The sequence below is a fragment of the Macaca nemestrina genome, chromosome 7 (assembly GCF_043159975.1).
Source record: "Macaca nemestrina isolate mMacNem1 chromosome 7, mMacNem.hap1, whole genome shotgun sequence".
NCBI classification, from domain to species: Eukaryota; Metazoa; Chordata; class Mammalia; order Primates; family Cercopithecidae; genus Macaca; species Macaca nemestrina.
In genome coordinates this window covers 37,551,672-37,574,081 of record NC_092131.1, presented here as the reverse complement: position 1 = coordinate 37,574,081, position 22,410 = coordinate 37,551,672, and the positions used below count along the sequence as shown (strand labels likewise).

The following is a 22,410-nucleotide window of genomic DNA, read 5'->3' as shown; positions in this document are numbered from 1 at the left end:
CTTTAAGAAAAAAAAAGTGTTCTAAGCATTGCTGGCTATCTTAGGAGCTAACTGGTCTCCGGTTGGCTCCGAATAAGCAATGCTGGGATAATGGTTGTAGAACAGTCCCCAAGGGTAATATATTATAGAGGAAGAATTCACCACTATAGAGTTCTGTAACTGTTGTCAAGGTTCCTATTATTTACCTTCAGACCAGAAAAGGAAAAGCCCTTCATTTCATTCAGATTCTTATCTACAAAATCTAAAAGTTATAAAGTAAATGACCAGTGTTAACCTGTTATTCTAGAAATAACAATTCTGGACATAATTAAAATGAAACAAAATAGTTCATTAACACCAAAGATTATAGCCATTTGTTGAGCTTTGAAGACTAGATTAACAAACACTCTATTTTCCCTTTTCTTTCCCAAGATCAATCTCACTAATTTTCTCCCAGACATCAATCAAACTCCATTGGATACACAACCCCCCTGTCTGTCTTTATCTATATCATAGTAAAATAAACAACATAAAATTTAACATTTTACCCATTTTTAAATGCATAATTCAGTGGCATTAAGTACCTTCACAATGTTGTACAATCATCACCACCAACTATATCTGGAACTTCTTCAAATAAAAACTCTATACCCACTAAAAAATAGCTCCTTATTCTCCCCTCTCCCAACCCCTGAAAACATCTGTTATACTTTCTGTCTATATTAATTTGTGTATTCTAGGTATCCCATATAAGCAGAATCACACAATATTTGTTATTCTGTGTCTGGTTTATTTTGCTCAGCATAATGTCTTCAAGGTTCATTCACATTATAGCAAATTTCAGAATTTCATTCTTTTTTAAGGCTGAATTATAATCCTTTGCATTTACATACCACAGTTTATTTACCTATTCATCTGTCAGTGGATGTTTGTGCTGTTTCCACATTTTGGCTGCTATGAACATTGGTGTACAAATATCTGTTTTGAGTTCCTTCCTGCAATTCTTTTTTTTTTTTTTTCAGACGGAGTATTGCTCTGTCGCCCAGGCTGGAGTGCAGTGGCACGATCTCCGCTCACTGCAAGCTCCGCCTCCTGGGTTCACGCCATTCTCCTGCCTCAGCCTCCGGAGTAGCTGGGACTACAGGTGCCCGCTACTATGCCTAATTTTTGGTATGTTTAGCAGAGAAGGGGTTTTACCGCGTTAGCCAGGATGGTCTCAATCTCCTGACCTCATGATCCGCCCGCCTCGGCCTCCCAAAGTGCTGGGATTACAGGCGTGAGCTACCGTGCCCGGCCCCTTCCTGCAATTCTTTTGGGTATATACCTAGCAGTAGAATTGCAAAATCACATGGTAATTATATATTTAATAATTTGAGGAGGTGATAAACTGTTTTCCACAGTGGCTGCACCATTTTACATCCTCACAAGCAATGCACAGCTACCCCAATGATATGTGTGTATGTATGTGTATATGTACACGTGTATATACACGTGTATATACATGTGTATATGTACACGTGTATATGTTTATACATACATATATACATATGTGTATATATACACACACATATATAAATATATATAAATATATATGTATATAAAATAGTCATCCTAATGGGTATGAAGTGGTAACCAATTGTGGCTTTGATTTGCATTTCCCTAATAGCTAGTGATGTTAAATATTTTTTCATGTGCTTATTGGTCATTGGCCATTTGTATTACCTTCTTTGGAGAAATGTCTTCTCAGGTCCTTTGCTCATTTTTGAATTTGGTTGTTTTCTGTTACTAAGCTGTAAAAGTTCTTTACATATGCTGGATATTAACTTCTTAGCAAATACATAATTGGTAAATACCATCTCCCATTCTGTGGGCTATCTTTAACTCTCCTCATAGTGTCCTTTGAAACACAACATTTTTTACTTTTAATGAAGCCCGGTTTATCTTTTGCTGTGTTGCCTGTGCTTTTGGTATCACATCCAAGAAATCACAGCCAAATCGGAAGTATTGAAGCTTTTTCCATTCTCCTAAGAGTTTTATGGTTTTAGTTCTTACATTTAGGTATTTAATAAATTTCTAGTTAAATTTTGTACATTATGTTAAGGCAAAAATCCATCTTTCACATACTTCTGCATGTGAATATACAGTTTTGCAAACACCATATGTTAAAAACGTGCACTCTGCTGTTATCTGATGATGTTATATATATATATATATATGTGCCTGTTATATCTAATTTGTTTATAGTGTTGTTCAAATCCTCTCGTTCCTTATTGATTTTCTATTGGTTGTCCTATCCATTACTGAAAATGAGGGTACTGAGGTTTAACTATTATTATAAAATGGTCTACTTCTCCAGATCAATTTTTCAACATTTGCTTGATACATTTTGGCACTCTGTTGTCTTGTTACAGGAACTTTGGGGTGTCGCTTTTCTGGCAGGAGACCTCTGTGTGGCTGCCGCAGCAGGGTGGGCAGCTCCAGGTGCCGGCTCTCTGCAAGGCTACAGCTGGACCAGGCATAGCACAAGCAGCTTCTACAGCTGGCATTGGGGAACACGATGGCATTTGGAAGCCTGGAGATGCCAGGAACTGTAGGGTCCCAAGGAGAAAGTCACAGCCCTGGCTCAGGGAGCTTCCAGGTCTCGGATCCATGAAGGGTTGCAGCTTTTCTCTCCTTCTCTTCACCCACAATGTGGCAAGCAAGGGGCATGTCTCAGCCCTGATTGCGTTACAGCTCTTTTAGCCTCACCATTCGATGGATCCTGAGTTCTTGTCCAGCAACCAGGAAGAATGAGATACACAGACAAGAGGAGTGTCAGCAAGACAAAGAGGCGCTTTACTGAGTGACAGAAGAGCTCAGAGGGGACCCGCAGGGGGCAGCTCCTTTCAGCATCCAGAGTGTCCTGATGAGTGTTTGGCTCCTAGCTCTTCTCTGCTATGGAGGTTATCCCAATGAGTGTTCAACTCTCAGCAAAGAGGGTAGCTCCTCTCTGTAGGCAGGTCATCTCAACAAGTACTCAGTTAGCAGAGAGGGTAGCTCCTCTTTGGAGCTTGTCATCCCATCATCTTCTCTGCTGTGGCTGAACCTGGGGCATTTATGGGCCTCAGAGCAGAAATGTGTGCTGACTGGTCCATGGGCAGCCATGGAAAGCCCATAAAAGGCACCACAAGTACCCATTCCAGTCTGCAGGACTGGCAGCCCAGCCCCCAGCCTTCAGGCCCACCTTGGCCTGAAGGTGGGGCCTCACCAGGGACCAATACCCTTCCACCCAGGAGACTGTCTGCCTCCTGCCGCCATCCATGGTGACCAGGCTGCTTGTGCCAAGAGGCACCTGCAGGCCAGTGCCAAGCTGCCCTCAGCACCCCCAGGATTGCCCTCATGCTTGTTGGTGCCCAAAGTCTGGGGGGCCAAAGCAGCGGGGGGCTGGCGTGTCAGCACTGCCCTAAGTGTGTGCACACTGGGCCCAGCTTTGACAGCACTCAGGTTGGCCCAAACCCTGCACTGAGATCAGAGCAGGTGTTTGGAGCAGGGAGAGGCCAGGCAGCAGGAAAAGACACCCCTGAGCCTGTGGGGGCAAGGGGAACCTTCCTGGGCCCTTGAGGGTGAAGAGTGCAAAAAGGCCTAGGTCCTTGCACCTGGGAGGGCGGAGCTCTCATCTGCTCCATGAAGTGTGCAGCCAGCCCTAGTTGTGCCTCCTCACAGCCTGGGGTGGGAGCTCCAGGTCCTCACTGGGTCAGGGCCAATATCCAGGGCAGGAGTGACATCACCACAGGCTCCCCGCTGTGGCCCTGGCGCTGAGGGGTGGCCTGGGGCTCCCTGTCGCTTGGCTCACAGCCCTGCCTGTGGGGGGCCTCCAGGAGCAGATAGTGGGCCCCAGCCCCGGCCACTGCAAGTGTCAGGCTCAGAAGTCACCATGATGCAGGGCGGACCCCGGGGATGAGGCCCTGCGGAGCCTGCTCCCAAGGTGCAAGAACCCAGTGCAGTGCCCTTGGTGGGGTGGGTGTGGTGGGTGATCTGCTGGCCAGGTTCCCAAAGCAGGTGCCGCTCCCACTTCCCACCCTGGGGCCCCAAAGTGCGGCCCCAGCTCTGCACCCCTGGCCCAGCCCCCATGCTGTGTGTATAAGCACGGCACTGCCCCAGGCCCAGCTTGGCCTCAGGGCCCCTCTCTGCTTAACTGCACTGCTCACCTGCGGGCACACGTCTCGGCCTGGCCCCATAGCACAGCCCCCAGGGCAGCAGGCTCCAGTGGGATTCCTGCTTGTCCCTGGCTCCCGCTGGCTCCATGGAGCATGGCGCTGCCCCGGGTCCAGCCCCACCTCCTCTCCAAGCTCTCCCTGCAGTGGCAGCAGGCAAGAGTGGCAATGCAGGGCCAGGGTCTGAAGCAACAGAGGCTTCGGACCTGGGGGTGAGTTTGGCCTGGCCATGTGAGGGTGGGGGACACACATTTGGCTGCCCCAGGGACACAAGGCACAGGGGACCCACCACTGCCACTGCTGATCCCACAGCCGCTCCTGCTGTTACCGCCCACATCTCCCTGCTGCAGCCAGTGTGATGGCACTGCCATCAATTCCCCCTCTGAAGAGTAACATCTAACTGCTGTTAAGATAGGGACGATGACTGCTCTTAACTGCTTCATGCTGACAGGGGGTGTTGTTTTGTGGAAAACAGATTTTCTCTCAGGGTCCTATCTAAGGGTCAGCTTCATGCTGACAGGCGTTGTTTTGGGGAAAACAGCAGATTTTCTCTCAGGGTCCTATCCAAGGGTGCCCAGTAAAAGGGAGCCATCATCCGAGGCTCCATTTCCATGACCATTTGGAGTTTGACGGCACACCCCTTTTATTTTTTTTGAGCTGCAGTCAGAGATCACTGGTTGGTTCACCCCTACAATTGTCAAAAGCTGCAAAAAAGAGAAACATTTCCTTGACTCTGAAATACAAAACAAATGATCAGCAATGTTCCAAGCAAAATTCAAAAAGGATTATTTCAGTCTTCCGTCAGTTCAGATCACTCAGTCAACTCCTGTTCACAATCTCCAAAGTTATCACAAACCTGTACTCAAGGACTATAACCATCTTTTGAAGAGGATCAAAACAAGACAACAATTGTCTGTGAATGCCAAAATATCCTAGGGTCATTTCATTCAAAAACACAAATGACTAAGAAATTTGGTCACCTCTGTGGATTACAATAACCCAACACAATAACCCTAATTATGAGTGACAGCATATACTCAGACATTTGGATTTTTGAAGTCTCATACAATTTTGGAACATACACTAATATTATTCACCAAAATATAACCTGAAGAAGACTAAACTCTATCTTTATCTTGACAATTCCTTTACAAATTTTTGTTAAAGAGTAGAACAGCGCCTTAAGAAACCCTTGTGGTTTTATTCCAAAGTTCACTTTATAAAAAAACCAAACAATATCCTTTTTAATTTAGTCAGTATTCCCACACAGAATTTTGTTTTTAAGATTAACCTTTACAAACCTTCCACAATTTGTTTAAACTTTTAGCTTTATCTCACCTAATTTAAAACAATCATTTAACCCTCTAGGCAAAAATTTATATTCCCATGCCTTCTTATACTCTTACTAAAGACACATTTTACATTCTTTACACACCTTGCATGTAAATCTATTTTCAGTAGTCTCGATTACATGTTATAATGATAACTGTTAGCAATTCTTAATTTTGATGGAAAATCTGGTAAGTTATTTTAATTATTTACTTAGATGCAGATAAGGTTGATTTCCAACGTAGGCGTGTGGCATGTTCTCTAGCCTTACCCAACAGTAAAGCAGGCAAGTTGAATAATTTTCAAAAGCCAAAGAAGCAGTTTATGACTTTTGAAAAGTTCACAAATTATGAAAAATTAAGCTTCAAAATTCGAGTGCTCTTTTTAGAAACACCAGCATGATTTAATATAACACTTATGGGACATCCTCTTGCAAATATCTAGGAAAGTGGACCCACCTAACTTGGGATGGTCATAAGCAGCAACAGCCAAAACAGGGATCCTCTGAAATGTATAAAATAATTCATTTGCAAGCACAAGAAGGGGGGTAAAAAAAAGCTGGTTTTAGAACCATGCAAACTGAGAGACCTACCTTATAACTGTCTTGGTTAAAATCTGATAATAAGAATTTGAAAAGATTATTTTTTAGAGTTCTCTGATCAGAAGTCAGCTTACTTAGGGCCGGGCATGATGACTCACACCTGTAATCCCAGCACTTTGGGAGGCCAAGGAGAGAGGATCACTTCAGGCCAGGAGTTTGAGACCAGCCTGGGCAATGTAGTGAGACCCTGTCTCTTTAACATTTTTTTAAATACAAGAAAAAAAGCTTAATTAAAAGTAATATTTAGGCTATCTTTTGTGGGGGGGAAAGGACTTTCTGCTTTTTTCCTCTCTTGGATCCCGGTTCTTGGTGGGTTTTTTTGTTTTTGTTTTCAGTCAATTGAGACCCCTTTTCAAATATGTTTGATCCCTTGAGTCCTCTGTTTGTTTCCAATCTTGCTGGCATAATTTTTCCTGAGAAAAGTATAAAACTTCACTGGCCTTTTACAAAATTTAAAATCTCCAGGCTCTTGCTCTGTTGCCCATACTGGAGTACAGTGGCACAGCTCACTACAGCCTAAATCCCTCAAGCTCAAGTGATTCTCCCACCTCAGCCTCCCAAATAGCTGGGACTACAGGAGCACACCACCACACCCAGCTAATGTTTTTCTTTTCTTTTTTTATGTAGAGACAGGGTCTTGCTATTTTGCCCATGCTGGTCTCAAACTCCTGGCTCAAGTGATCCTCCCACCTCTGCCTCCCAAACAGTTAGGTTTACAGGCATGAGCCACTGTTCCTAGCTAAACTTGTTCTACTTCTTTCTACTCTGCTCTTCCTTCCTTTTGCTATTTTGGTAACACAGGAAGAAATCTAAAGGAGACTTCTAATGACTGACATCCCTTAAGGAACACAGAACACAGAAAAAACACACCATTTACTCCCTTTTTGGGGTATTCTGTCTTCTTGTGGAGTCTGAAAAGTCATGGACAGGTTCCTCTCATATCTAAAACTCTGCTCTCTTCCATACTGCATTACTTGATCTTGTTGGCTTTTGACAGTACCAGAGATTACTTTGTACTGTGAGAGAGACCTTTGTGTATGTTATGGCTGGTAAATCACTGACAAGAGCTACAATATGGAGGTGACCAACAGCAGTTGTTTATGGTGAATGGTTGTTACTACAGGCAGCTACTCATTTTATTTTATTTTTTTTAAACATTTAGGTAAGAAAGGTGTGGCTTAGTCACTTAGAGAAACGTCTTTGTAGTGAGGTGCACTACGGAAGTTTGTGCGGCCTGGTATCATGGCATTTTGCTCTTTGTGGAGACCCAAGATTCACTGTAAAAGTGGTTTCCTTGATTTGTAAAGATCCAGATGCACTGCCTTGCAAATGTGCCTGGTTTTTAGACACTTAATATCAGACCCTGAGGCAGTCCACACTGAGACAACAAGTGGTGCACCTGTAGTCCCAGGGAGGCTGAGGTGGGAGAATCACTTGGGTCCAGGAGCTCTCAAGACTAGCCTGGGTAACATAATGAGAGCCTACCTTTTAAAAAAAAAAAAAAAAGGAAGAAGAAGAAACAAACAAACAAACAAAGAAATTTTTTAAATGTATATGTATTAGGCCCTGGAAACTGGAAATACTTTCCTGGTCCCATTCATGAAAGGGCTCCACTTTGAAGTCAGTAATCTAATCAAGAAACGAACTAAGTATCTAACAAGATTAGTCTCCAAAATACAACTTTCTAGCACTTAGCTGGCTACTTTGAAACTCTATGTAAAATAAATTTACTTCTATAAAGGAAATCTCCATTTGTAAGGGCATCCCCCTATACCCAAGCAGCTAGAAATTTTTACAATGGGAAAGACACTGGCTTAAAGTTTACATAACAAACCTTACCTATGTTTAAAGATACTTTTCCTGGCAATCTTATCTTGATTGATTCTTTTTGTTTCAGCAAATAATGGTATATAGACATAAGTTCTGTGCCTCTGGGGGTATAAATTTTCACCTAAGAGTAATGTTTGCAATTTAGGGCTACCTAGTTAAACAGCTGTTTAGGGCAATGAATTAAGTAATCAAGGAAGTGGTAGCCTAAACAGGAAGAGATTATTTGCAAACTAGCAAATGAAGAATCTTAGAATGCCATAAGATCTGCTTCTGTCTCTGTGTCTGTATGTCTCTATGTTTATGCATCATGTGTACGTGATATTTCACTAACAAAATACATGAAAACATTCTAATGAATTTGTCAGAGGCATCTAAACCACAGCAACTCCATCTTGAATAGGGGGTAGGTAAAATAACGCTAAGACCTGCTGGGCTGCATTCCCAGTAAGTTAAGGGATTCTTAGTCACGGCGTGAAAAAGAAGGTTGGCACGAGATACAGGTCATAAAAACCTTGCTGATAAAACAGGTTGCTGTAAAGAAGCCAGCCAAAACCCACCAAAACCAAGATGGTGATGAGAGTGACCTCTGGTGGTCCTCACTGCTACACTCCCACCGGCGCCAAGACAGTTGACAAATGCCATGGCAATGTAGGAAATTACCCTATATGGTCTAAAAAGGGTAGGCATAAATAATCCACCCCTTGTTTAGCATATAATCAAGAAGTAGCCATAAAAATGGGCAACCAGCAGCCCTCGGGGCTGCTCTGCCTATGGATTAGCCATTCTTTTATTTGTTTACTTTCTTAATAAACTTGCTTTCATTTTATGGACTCGCCTCAAATTCTTTCTTGTGTGAGATCCAAGAACCCTCTCTTCGGGTCTGGATCAGGACCCCTTTCCAGTAACAAAATGGCTTTAAAAGTAATCTCTTAAATCAAGTATTTTATCAGAAATACAGAAAGTAACTCAAATGCCTTTTAGTTCACATTACTAAAGTAAGACTACTTTGTTGGTTTAATGAAAATAGCTGTAGCTTCTGATCAGCAAAATATGCATATATGTAATGTCAGGGTTTCACAAGCTGTGGAAACTATTAACAAAGAAATAACTTGAGGCCAGGCATGGTAGCTAACATCCATAAGTCCAGGAGCTCAAGACCAGCCTGAGCAACATGGCAAGATCCTGTCTCTACAAAAACAAAAAACAAAAAATAAATTAGCAGGGCATGGTGGTGCACTGCTATAGGCCTGCAGTGAGTCATAACAGCACCACTCTACTCCAGCCTAGGTGACAGGGCAAGACCCTGTCTTAAAGACAAACACACAAAAATAAATAACTTGGGATGATGGCCAGCTTTGTTTAATGACCTTTTCGAGTCTAACTGTTAAGAATGAATAAATTAAATGAATGTAAATGGTATAAAAGTGTTTAAGCAAGTTTTTCATAATTTTAAGACTCTTTTTCAGAAACTTAAAATCATGTTATGCTAAATTAAATAACAGATAATTATAAAATGTCTGAGTCATTTATATGGCACAGAAAAGCTAAATATATTTAGATCTGTTAATAAACAGATTGAGAAGGTTATCTTTCTGGAAATTATGAAATGGTTCTATCTACAAATACTGGTATAAAACCGCTGAAAATTACCTTACTCCCTAGGTTCTTCACCGGAAATTAGGGTTACTAAGAGTTAAAGTTATAGTTAATATATACAATTAAAATTACTGAATACAAGAGAAACAATTCTAAATACAGTGCATATGAAGAAAGTAAGATGTGAAGAAAGTTGACAATAGAGATAACTTTTCTTTACATGGTAACTTTGTGTGGACACCAGGAGGAGGAAAGAAATGTAAATTAAATGATAAGGAGGGCCAGGTAGAGTGGTTCACGCCTGTAATTCCAGCACTTTGGGAGGCTGAGGTGGGTGGACTGCTTGAGTACAAAGTTCAAGATCAACCTGGGCAACATGGCAAAACCCCATCTCTACAAAAAATACAAAAAATTATCTAGGTGTGGTGGTGTGTGCCAGTAGTCCCAGCTATTCAGGAGGCTAAAGTGAGAGGACCATCAAAGCCCGGGAGAATGAGGCTGCAGTAGGCTGTGATCACGCCACTACACTTCAAGTTGTGTGACAGGGTGAGACCCTGTCAGTCAATCAATCAATCAAATCAATCAATAAGAAAGAAGGAAATGTACATTTCTGTCTTAAGGAAGAATGCCAATATCAAAAAGTCAGCATAGGACAAAACTAAAGGTTTAAACAGATTGTAGGTTTACGGAAAAAAAAAATGAATGAATGAATGATAATGGGGAAATAAATGTATAATAAATTTCCATCCTAAGGTAGAATGCCAATATCAAAGAGGAAGTATAGGACAAAACTGAAGGTTTGAACAGGTTGTATTAAGTTGGTGCAAAAGTAATGGCAAAAACCGCAATTACTTTTGTGCCAACCTAATAGAAGTTTTGTGGAACATGAATCGTATGAATTTTGTGAGTGATCAAGTTGGCTAAAATTAGAAGGGGATTATTTCACTTTTTAAAAAATTGAGCATCAAAATCAAAATTGAGCATTAATATCAAAAGCATACTGATGCAAGGCCAGAGTCAAAATAATGGGTTTTGGGGGCCACTGATCTGCTCTTTAATAGATTATAAAAGAGTTATGGGAATGTTGTGTGTTCACAGCTGATTGAGATTAAATGGATTTGTTTATTAAAGTTAGCTTTAGCATTAACAATATACTGATGCAAAGGTAGAATTTGGTTTTCTCTTTTAAACAATATTTTCATATACTAAGAGATAATAAAAGACTTGTTCACCTTTTGAGTAATCTACAAAAATGGAAAGAGAGAAAGATGTGTTGGTCTTGTGCTGTCTTTATTAGGTCTTTTGATTGTTTAGGAAACCAAGTCTCCTTTCTATTAAAGAATAAAGGTCTTTGCTTTCAATTATCACCTTGACTTAATTAATGACTATTATTTTATTGTGTCTTGTGATCTTGTTTTGATTAAGTGTTTTCAACCTGCATTATTTGACATGCTTTCCAAAACCAAATTTCAAATTCTAACATTAAGTCTTTTCCAAAAGGAACCCCTGGAAGGCCAACAGATATGTATTAGGCTTATATGTTAAAATCATATTGTTATAGTAGGTAGCCAGTCAGGCATAAGCAGGGCAGGAGGGGGCCTACCACCACACACACACACCAGGAACATCAGGTTACCTTTGCAGAATAACACACTCAACAACTACAGAATAAACTCTATATTTAAAATGCTTATGAAACTGCCTTTCAAAAAATTGTAACTGAGAAAATTATGATGGTGAAAGAGAGCTGACCTAACTGACTCCATCTTGCTTCTAATATCCAAATTGTCCTTGTTCATTCCTGGGCATAGGCCAAACTAACTTTGGGAGGAACTTAGCTTACAGTTTAACTTTGAAACAAAGATAACAGTCCTTCGCTGAAATAAACCCCCTTCTTGCTTGGGGACTATACTGCCATTGCAGGACTAACAAATTAGCCACAAGATTAGAAATTATGATTTAGGAGTCATGCAGCTGGAGGCTGCAAGATTCTGAACTTCCCCAAATTGCTCCAGGGAATAACATCACGATTGTGAAATCTAAGATCAGTGCTTGTGAAATTTTACAGACCCTGCACTCAATGGATCAGGCAGCACCACTTAGATCTATAAACTAGCTCATCTAGTCTTTGTAGTCCCCACCCAGGAAATGACACAGCACAAGAGGACAGCTTCAACTCCCTGTGATTTCATCTCTGACCTGACCAATCAGTACTCCCCACTTTCCGACCCTCCACCTGCCAAATTATCCTTTAAAACCCTGATCCCTGAGTTTTCAGGGAGACTGATAATAAAACTCCAGTCTCCTGTACAGCTAGCTCTATGTGAATGAAACTCTTTCTCTATTGCAATTCCCCTGTCTTGATAAATTGGCTCCTCTAGGCAGCAAGCAAGAAGAACCCGTTGGGTGATTACACCTGCACTTCATTGAATCTGAATCATGCCTCAAAAAAGTTGAGATGAACCTGGTGATTATGTATAAAAATGCAAGCATTTTCAACATTTATTAATGACGCCTACTTATTAGGTTGGTGCAAAAGTAACTGTGGTTTTTGCTATTAAAAAATGGGAAAAACTGCAATTACTTCTGCACTGACTTAATATTAGTCAATAATAAAAGGTTAAAGTTTCTCAAAGCATCGATTTTGTATTAAGCAAAAAAAATTTGTTATAGTCTCCTCCTTACAGTAGACTTTTTCTACTATTTCCTAGGCAAATATGATAAAATGATTTTTAAAGAAATTCTAAGTATATCCCCAAGATGAAAATCAAAGTAAAAAAAAATGTAGAAGATGAAGTTTAAACTCAAAATCCCCATAATCTACTTTTCTAGCCATCTTTGGACATTCTCTACTTTGCATTATACAGTAAACAAAATTTAATATTTGCTATCACTTTTCACCATATCATCCTCACCCATCCCCACCCACAGCTACTGCTTATCTCCATGACTTTGGATGCCTTCTTCCCTTTGCCTGAAAACATGAAATTACTTGTTTAATTGTCTCATTACCCTATTGCAATATTCATTCCTAGAAGACAAGGTAATTAGTTTATATTCATTTTTGTACTTCCTGTGCCAATATAGTACCTAGTACATATACAAAGCCCAACTGGAGTCAATTGACTGTTATTGGAATTGAAAATTACACCTACGTCAGGAATTTCTAACATTTCCAGTTATAGGGAAACCTCGCAAGGGTAAAAATGTTTCTGGGAGCTTCTAACAGGTTTGGTTTTCTTTGTTGTTGTTGTTTGTTTGTTTTGGAAAGGACTATTGCAGTAATAGGGTTTTTTAATAAACTAAGGCATAAAAGGAGGGAAAAATAGAAATAGAAGCCCCATATCCCTGAAATTACTGACACAGCTTACCCTACCCTTCCTAGATGACTCAACTCTTGCCCCATAAAGTCTAATCCCCACATAGTAGTACCCTTAAAGTACTTCAATGAATTAAATGAGTTGTTTTGTGGTAAAGTGCTTAAGACAGTACCTGGTACAGATTCGTCACTACAAATGTATTTATAAAACAAAAATTGGCTGGGCGCGGTGGCGCACACCTGTAATCCCAACATTTTGGGAGGCCAAGATGGGTGGATCACCTGAGATCAGGAGTTAGAGACCAGCCTGGCCAACATGATGAAACCCCATCTCTACTTAAAATACAGAAAAATCGGCCAGGCGTGGTGGCGAGCGCCTGTAATCCCAGCTACTTGGGAGGCTGAGGCAGAATTGCTTGAACCTGGGAGGCAGAGGTTGCAGTTAGCCGAGACCACGCCACTGCACTGCAGCCTGGGCAACAAGAACAAAACTCCATCTCAAAAGAAAAAAAAAAAAATCATTTAATCCTCACAACTCTATAAGTAGATTCTAATAATACTCTCATGTTATAGCTGAGGAAACTGGGGCAGATAGAAGTGAGGTGATTTGCACAAGGTCACACAGTTAGTGAGTGATAGAGTAAGGATCTGAACTCAAGCATTCTGGCATTTTTTCTTTTCTGAGACCGAGTCTCGCTGTGTCGCCCAGGCTGGAATGCAGTGGCACAATCTCAGCTCACTGCAACCTTCACCTCCTAGGTTCAAGCAATTCTCCTGCCTCAGCCTCCCAAGTAGCTAGGACTACAACAACCTCAAACTCCTGGGCTCAAGCAATTCTCCCACTTCAGCTTCCCAAGTAGTTAGGACTACAAGCATGCACCATCAAACACAGCTAATATTTTGTTTTGTTTTGTTTTTGTGGCAGAGGTGGGAGTCTTGCTATGTTGCCCAGACTGGTCTTGAAATTCTGGCCTCAAGCAGTCATCCTCCTAGATCTCCCAAAGTGCTTGGATTACAGGCAAGAGCCACAGTACCTGGCTTGAACTGCAAAATTCTTAAAAACAGGGATCGTTTTTTATTCTTTATTCTAGTGTCCATGATTCCTAATCATAGTGTAGGCACATAATAAATGCTAAATACATTTTTAAAAATAGTTTTACTTTACTTTTCAGTCTTCTGAAACCAGCAGTTCTGACCCTATCATCTAAGTATGTTTGGCTATTTTTCCCTCAATAAATAATTGTGTACTTATCACATGTAATCATTGACCACTTTTCTGCCTAGTCACATGGCTTCACAAAATGTTTCTGCAGTTGAACATCTATCAGCTTGCCTTTCTATTTTCCCAATGTAATTCCTAGATTTTTTACTGTAGTTTTTCTTAAGTATTGTTTTGAAAAGATCTTAATAGGATCTGAAAAGATCTTAATAAAGATCCTTGAACTAATCTTTAGAGAATTATTCCATTTACCTGACTCTCTCCAAGAGGTGTTCCATCTACTCCTTCTCCTTGTTTCTGGTATCTTAGCCAGTTTCCTATCCCTCATAATACAATGTGCCCATCCTCATTCTCTCTCGAATTGTATTTAGTGAAGAACCATGTATACCAGTTTTTGAAAGCTGAAACAGATCATGTTACTGCTTCTCTTTATTTAAAACATCCCATTATGGCAGGCACAGTGGCTCATGCCTGGAATCCCAGCACTGTGGGAGGCTGAGGCGGAGGATCACTTGAGCCCAGGAGTCCAAGGCATGACTAGGCAACATAGTGAGATCTCATCTCTACAAATAATTTAAAAAAAAAAAAAAGTAATCAAGTGTGCTGGCGCATGTCTGTAGTCCCAGCTACTCAGGAAGCTGAGGCAAGAGGATCACCTGAGCCCAAGAGGTCGAGGCTGCAGTGAACTGTCATAGTGCCACTGCACTCCAGCCTGGGTGACAGAGTGAGACCCTGTCTCAAAAATAAATAAGTACGTCGGGTGTGGTGGCTCACACCTGTAATCCCAGCACTTTAGGAGGACAAGCGGGTGAATAACTTGAGCTCAGGAGTTTCAGACCAGCCTGGGCAACATCATGAAACCCTGTCTCTATGAAAAATATGGCTAATAAAAACATTAGGTGTGGTGATGCACGCCTGTAGTCCCAGCTACTTGAGGGGCTGAGACAGGAGGATCACTTGTACCCAAGAGGTCAAGGCTGCAGTGAGCCAAGATCGTGCCACTGCACTCCAGCCTGGGTGACAAAGTGAGACCCTGTGTCACAAATAAATAAATATAAAAACATTCCATTATATTATTCTTACATCTATCGGTTTGTTCAGTCATTTCATGAACATTTACTGACCACCGTGTGTCATGCACTAGACAAAGCATTAAAAAAACATTAAAGACACATGCATGTGTGTGTTCACTACAGCACTATCCACAATAGCAAAGACATGGAATCAACCTAAATGTCCATCAATGGTAGACTGGACAAAGAAAATGTGGTACATATACAACATGGAATACTTTGCAGCCATGAAAAAGAACAAGATTATGTCCTTTGCAGGAACATGGATGCAGCTGGAGGCCGTTATCCTTAGCAAACTAACAAAGGAAGAGAAAACCAAATACCACACATTCTCACGTATAAGTGGGAGCTAAATAATAAGAACACATAGACACATAGAGGGGAACAACAGACACTGTGGCCTACTTAGAGTGGAGATTGGGAGGAAAGAGAGAATCGGGAAAAATAACTAATGGGTACCAGCTTAATACCTGGTACAAATCTGTAGAACAAACCCACATGACACTGTTTACCTATATAACAAACCTATACATGTACCCCTGAACCTAAAATAAAAGTCAAATGAAAGAAAATAAAATATATGTTGTTTGAATCAGAAGAGCTCAAAGTGAAGTAGAAGGAGGAGACATAAGTGAGAAAGCAAACAGAAAAAAAAAAAAAAAAAAGTTATTTATAGTGATTCAGAGCTTGGAATTTTAAGTCACACAGACCTGGATCCAAATCTGCACTTAAAAGAGTTGTATAATGCAGAAGTCAAGGTTTCCTCATTTCTGAAATGGGGATAATAACCATTTCATCTCTTCCTTTTTAGGAGGGGACAAGATAAAGTGCTTAGCTTGGCAATACATGGGAATATGTTACAGGCAATCTATAAATGATGTATAATATAGACAATAAGAGAACATTTATCCCGGGTAAAGACTGCTTCCTGGAGGAGGTAACTCTTGAACTGAGTCCTAATCAATGATTAGGAAGTAGAAAGAATCCAGATAGAACCTCAGAGAAAGGTTAAGTTTCCATACTAACACTAAAGACTCTCCATAATCTGATCTCCACCTACTCAGGTTACTACTCAGCTACCTCTTCTCTCTTGAATCTCCTAAAGGAAACTTCCCTTTTGTCCAGGCCAGTTTGCTCACTAACCTCAGAATATGCTCTGCTTATTTTCTTCTCTCTATTATTGTTTATGCCATACTCATGCCTGACTCTGGCCCTAGCCTAAAGCCTGCCCATTCCAGAAGACCCACAAGTTCCACCTTTTAATTGACCATTTTAATGGTTCTCAGCAGTGGCTGCATTCTTGAACTTTCCCAACACAGGGTCAGATTACCATGCTCCTTTCCACATTTCCTTTGCCCTCCCACTAACTACCTGCTCATCATTTTCCTTAACTATCTGCACCTTTGCAGTGAGATTTAATTTTTCATATGTGGACATCATATCTCTATTGAATTGTAAACTCCATGAAGGTGAGACTTCTTGTAAGCAAGATAAAATAGAGCAAGGATATAGCATTTAGTCTCACATCCATTTGATATGTGAAGAAAGGAACAGATCAGAAAACTACTAGCAACAGTTTCAGTTAGCATGAAACCCAAAGCTTATGACAGGTCTACAAGGGCTTAAATGATAGAACTTAATGGGGCATCTTGATTTTTGTTACTTACCTTGATATGCCCTCAGCTCTATCAAAAGCAAGCAATAAAAACTTTCCACCGTAGGTTGTGTTAGTCATTTAAGATGCCTCAAATGCTTCTGGGAGTAAGGCATGATATAATAAAATAAAGGTCAGGGGAAATGTTGGCAGTCAACTTCTTAAACATGGCTACTGCCGTGGAAAGTAGTATATGGTATAGCAGAATTAACACACCTGGGTTAAAATCCTTTGAAATTTACTAGCATTAGAAACTGGGCAAGTCCTTAACCTCTCTCAGGCAATTTCCCAGTCTAATAATGTGGATTAAATATTTACCACTCAGGGTTGCTGTGAAGATTAAATGAGTATGTATGTATGTATAGTATATATGCGGTATATATAATATATGTATATGTAGTAATTAGCACACTACCAGAAAGACAATACCTCCTTTAGCAGTCATTATTAAAACACTGCCATCAACCCATCATCTTTTCCAAAGCCTTTAAAGAAAGTAAGAAAATAAATATTCTCTTCCCTCTTTAAAGATGGCATATCAGGAGTAACTTGCTGAAACCCATTGGGGACTCGGACCTAAAAATAAGATTCCTAATCATAGCACTCAATGTACAGTAAGGTTGTCTTTATGGACAATCTCTTACCTGTTGCAGTGTAAAAAAAAACATATTAAGAGTCTGGTCATACTTTTTAGAGTAACTGAGTTTTAAGACTCATTAAGAGACTTTCAATTTGATAAAGAAAAAGTGAGAGCCTTAGACACTATAATCAAGCTATAGAAAAAAAAACAGCGTTCCACAAAAGATAAAAGATAAACTGTTCAACCCTTGAAGACATTTGAGATTGTAGCCACTGCCTTTGAAATTCTTCAGCTCATACTATTAGTCCAAAATGGCAGGAATCAAATAACAAAAACAAAACAAACAAAGCCCCAAATGGTAGGAGTCATAAAATAACATGTGGAATGAGCCAGAGAATTATGAACTCTTGGAGATGGAAGAGACCTCTGAAGTCATCTAGCCCAAGTCCCTCCTTACAGTCAAGAAAGCAGACAACAGGAGAGATTCCATGCTATTAGGCTGGTGCAAAAGTAATTGCGGTTCTGCCATTGAAAGCAGTGGTACTTATGGTTGGGTGGGGTGGCTCACGCCTGTAATCCCAACACTTTGGGAGGCCAAGGTGGGTGGATCACTTGAGGTCAGGAGTAAAGACCAGCCTGGTCAACGTGGTGAAACCCTGTCTGTACCAAAAATACAAAAATTACCCGGGCGTGGTGGCAAATGCCTGTAATCCCAGCTACATGGGAGGCTGAGGCAGGAGAATTGCTTGAATCTGGGAGGCAGAGGTTGCAGTGAGCCAAGATCGTGCCACTGCACTCCACCCTGATGACAGAGCGAGACTGTGTCTCAAAAAAAAAAGAAAACAAAAGAAAGTAATTGTACTTTTGCACTAACCTAATACATGTCAAGCTTCTTTTGCCTCTTCACTATTGTCGTAATTTCCCCAAGATTTCATTACTTCCCTTGCAGTAAGCAGATCAGTCAGGAAAAGGTTCGACTGCCTTATAATATGGGCCCAAACACCAGAAATATCCACAATTCTTGTCCCTGACAGAACATAAATGGGCAATGGCACACATGTTCTTGGACCTGATTAAACCATCAGGTTCCAGGGTACACAGCTGTACAAAGAGTGGACAATGCTGTCTACAAAAGAAATGCACACTTAGAATTAGAGGATTTTCATATTTCTTCTATAAAAAGAAAGATCCTTATGGGACTACCAAAATTATGTGGAAGTTTCTAGTGGTGATTAGTTTCTAGTGATATTTTGTTTCTAGTGGTATTTTGAGACAGTCTCCTTCCTATTTATCTTCATGATCATACCAGGAAGAAAAGCTGAATTAGACTCTGAGAAGAAGAGTATCACATACTAGGAAACCAGTTCCGATAAGTGATTAACATGAAACATTTCCTTGTTAACTGAACCAACCAAATTTCAAATGACTGTTTTCACCCAAGTTCATTCCTAAACTTGAGGCTTTACTCTCCCAGTAAGTTCACTGACTTACATAATTAATACATGCAAATGCTTATGAAAATTTAGGAAGCCACTGAGTGAATAAATACATTCATTTGTAATAAATAAGTGATACAGAAATCAAACCATTTTTGGGTGAAATATACTAGCTAGATATAATTATTCCCTTTAATTAGTCCTTGAAGCTTGTCCTAATGCCAATGTTTTGAGAAAATACTAACACTAGGAAATTTATGACTGCAAATGCCAAAAAAAATGAAGTGAAATTATATTGAATTTTTAAAAGATTTCATGTTTAGAACAAGAGATAATATCAGGGTCCTGCTCTGCTTTAGACAGGAGATCTGAAAATACTGTGGATGCCCCAGCAAAAAGACTATGTCAAAGTACATTAAATTCTTAAGCAAAAGGCAAGAATCAAATCTCAAGCATCTGGAGAGGTAGTAAAATAACTGAAGATATTTAGGATAAAGAAGAAAGAGGCAAAACAGGAGCAGAACAACTAGAGCCTTTAAATAAATACCTGGACAGCAATCAGAAAAGGAACTAGCATTGTTTTAGTTGGTCCTAAGAGAACAAGTTACCAATGGATTAAAAGTACAAAAAAACAGACTTTGGTTTAAAAGTAACTCTCTGTTAGCTCAAAAGTCAATAAATATTAACAGTGCGTGAAGGATAAATTTACATAAAATAGCAAAAAAATGAATCCAAGAAACTTGGGCATACCAAATGAACCTTTGACAAAAGTTTAGGCGCACATAATCCATGACACTAATCCATTAAGATTAGTGATAGGCCAGGCATGGTGGCTCATGACTGTAATCCCAGCACTTTGGGAGGCCAAGGTAGGAGGACTGCCTGAGTCCAGGAGTTCAAGACCAGCCTGGGCAACAAAGCGAGACCTCGTCTCTAAAAAAAAAAAATAATAATATTAATAATGATATTAGTGATGGGTTATATTACAATAAGTAAAACCAACTTCCAATTATTTATAATAGAAAGGAAGGCCAGGCACAGTGGCTCACACGTGTAATCCCAGGACTTTGGGAGGCAGAGGTGGGTGGATCATTTAAACTCTGGAGTTCGAGACCAGCCTGGGCAATGTAGTAAAACATTGTCTCTACCAAAAATACAAAAAAATTAGCCAGACCTGGCAGTGCACACCCATGGTACCAGTTACTCAGGAGGCTAAGGTGGGAGGATTGCTTGAGCCTAAGAGGGAGAGGCTGCAGTGGGCTGAGATCATGCCACTGCACTTCAGCCTGGGCAACAGAGTGAGACCCTGTCTCAAAAAAGAAAGGAAAAAGAAAGAAAGAAAAGAAAAAAAGACACAAAGTATGGATAATTCTGAAAGTTATATTTTATAAAGAATAATCTATCCATGATGATTAAGCTACTGCAGAACTGCAGTGAGAAAAGGTGATGGGCTGTCCTAGGTGGTGGCAAGGGAAAAAGGAGTGAAAGGATTTCAGGAACATTTCAGAGATGGAGCTCATAGTACCTGATGATTTATTAGAGACTCTTGGAATACAGTATTAGTAGGATCTACTGTGTCAGTTTAGCTATTTATCCATTAACAATAACAACAGTACCCCCTCTTTTCCTTTCTCCGCCATCGTGGTGTGTTCTTGCTTCCACTTCTCGCCATGTCTTCTCACAAGACTTTCAGGATTAAGCGATTCCTGGCCAAGAAACAAAAGCAAAATCGTCCCATTCCCCAGTGGATTCGGATGAAAACTGGAAATAAAATAAGGTACAACTCCAAAAGGAGACATTGGAGAAGAACCAAGCTGGGTCTATAAGGAATTGCACATGAGATGGCACATATATTTGTGCTGTCTGAAGGTCACGATCACATTACCATATCAAACTGAAAATGTCACCACTCTCTGGAGAGTTCGACGTATTTTCCTCTCTGAATCTATTATGAATGCATTGGTTGGCTGGGTTCAGTAATAAATATGTGAGGACTTTCATTCCAAAAAAAGAAAAAAAACAATAACAACAGTAGGAAACACATACTGCTTACCATAGGTCAGGCAATATTGTAAACATTTTACATAGATTAACTCATTTCATTCTCACAACACTATGAAGTATATTTATAACCATCCCCATTTTAGAGATGATAACCTAAGGCTTACATCAGTTAGGTGAGCCAATAAGTATCAAAGAATCAGTAAGCGGTTAGATACAAGATTTGAACCCAGATACTGTAATTCCAAAGCTAAAGCTCTTAATCGATCAACTAAATAGCTGTAAAGGAAAATAAACAAAGTCGAAAGAAGGCAGAATGTAGTAATGTCAAGAGCCCAGTTTAATGAAGAGCCTCAGTGGGGTAAGAGGATAGCAGTTTGGCTGCTCAAAATCACATGAGGTGTTCATAAAAAAAACTTAAATAAATAAATAAATAAATAAAATAAATCCGTACTGAATCCAAATCCCTGCAGATAGGAGATAAGAATTAACTTTTTTTCTTTTTTCTTTTTTTTTTTTTTTTTTTTTGAGACGGAGTCTTGCTCTGTGCCCCAGGCTGGAGTGCAGTGGCGCGATCTCCGCTCACTGCAAGCTCCGCCTCCCGGGTTCACGCCATTCTCCTGCCTCAGCCTCCCGAGTAGCTGGGACTACAGGCGCCCGCCACCTCGCCCGGCTAATTTTCTTGTATTTTTAGTAGAGACGGGGTTTCACCGTGTTAGCCAGGATGGTCTCGATCTCCTGACCTCGTGATCCGCCCGTCTCGGCCTCCCAAAGTGCTGGGATTACAGGCTTGAGCCACCGCGCCCGGCCTTTTTTTTTTTTTTTTTTTTTTTTTTTTTTTTAAAGCCCTGGGAAATTTTGTGGCGGAACCAAGTTTGAGAACCTGTGTAATAAAAGATTTCTAAGGGCTCTTCCTGCTTTAACATTCTAGTTGGCACTGTAAATGAATTTCCCAGAAATCAAAGGAGCGAGGGAGGGATCCTAGCTGCAGGAAAACGGCTATGCATTCAGAGTCTACACCGCTTATGCTCCCATTTTATTAAACGGTCCCTCATAGCGTGAAGGATAGAACAGGCAACGGTAGGAAGGATGTGGTGTCCACAACAAGCAGGCTAAAAAAGCAGACTTTTAAAAAGACTTTTCTAGCACGATTTGCAGAAAGAACCCTTTCGTGACTATATATATTTGTGGTCATCCGACTGGATTTTGAGGTGGATTCCTCAGATCCGTATCTGGCTAATGATGGATTTCAACATATTTTCTCTAAGCACCCCAAAGCGTTGCACGAAACCTCTAGGTTGGGGCCTGCCCCGAGGCCAGGTGAATCCGGCTCAGCAGCAGAGATGTCTGCAATTACACCCTCTAATCCCCTACTATCAGATATGACCCGTTCCGCACATACCTGAGGGTCCTCTGGTAAGATTGATCTCTTCCTCAGCGACCAAATAAACCACTCTTCCGTTCATGATTTACAGCTCGTCTGGCTTCCTACTCGGGTCAGCTGGAGTTCCGCACAGGAGAAGGTGAATCAATCTCGGCGCTGCTGCCCACAGCACAGCACTTTCGGTTTCAGCAGCCTCGAGACCCGGAAAAGGAAGCC

The 22,410-nt window shown here is 40.7% G+C and overlaps 2 protein-coding genes across 2 annotated transcripts in view; one reads left to right on the top strand and one right to left on the bottom strand.

Moving 5' to 3' along the window:
• Positions 1-22,407, bottom strand: part of SYNJ2B (synaptojanin 2 binding protein) — a 48,826-nt gene extending 26,419 nt beyond the window's left edge. Inside the window, exon 1 of the mRNA XM_011726523.2 lies at positions 22,213-22,407. Within this exon, the coding sequence (XP_011724825.1) occupies positions 22,213-22,276 (64 nt within the window). The 5' untranslated portion in view covers positions 22,277-22,407. The remainder of the gene's footprint in view (positions 1-22,212) is intronic.
• LOC139364260 (large ribosomal subunit protein eL39) lies at positions 20,432-20,808 on the top strand. The gene has a single exon (XM_071099960.1). It carries the CDS (start codon positions 20,480-20,482, stop codon positions 20,633-20,635), a length of 156 nt encoding a protein of 51 aa, XP_070956061.1. The 5' UTR covers positions 20,432-20,479; the 3' UTR covers positions 20,636-20,808.
• Positions 22,408-22,410: the final 3 nt, after the last annotated feature.

Excerpts from the sequence above, each read along its gene's own strand:
- LOC139364260 (XM_071099960.1), top strand. The coding sequence starts at position 20,480 with ATGTCTTCTCACAAGACTTTCAGGATTAAGCGATTCCTGGCCAAGAAA.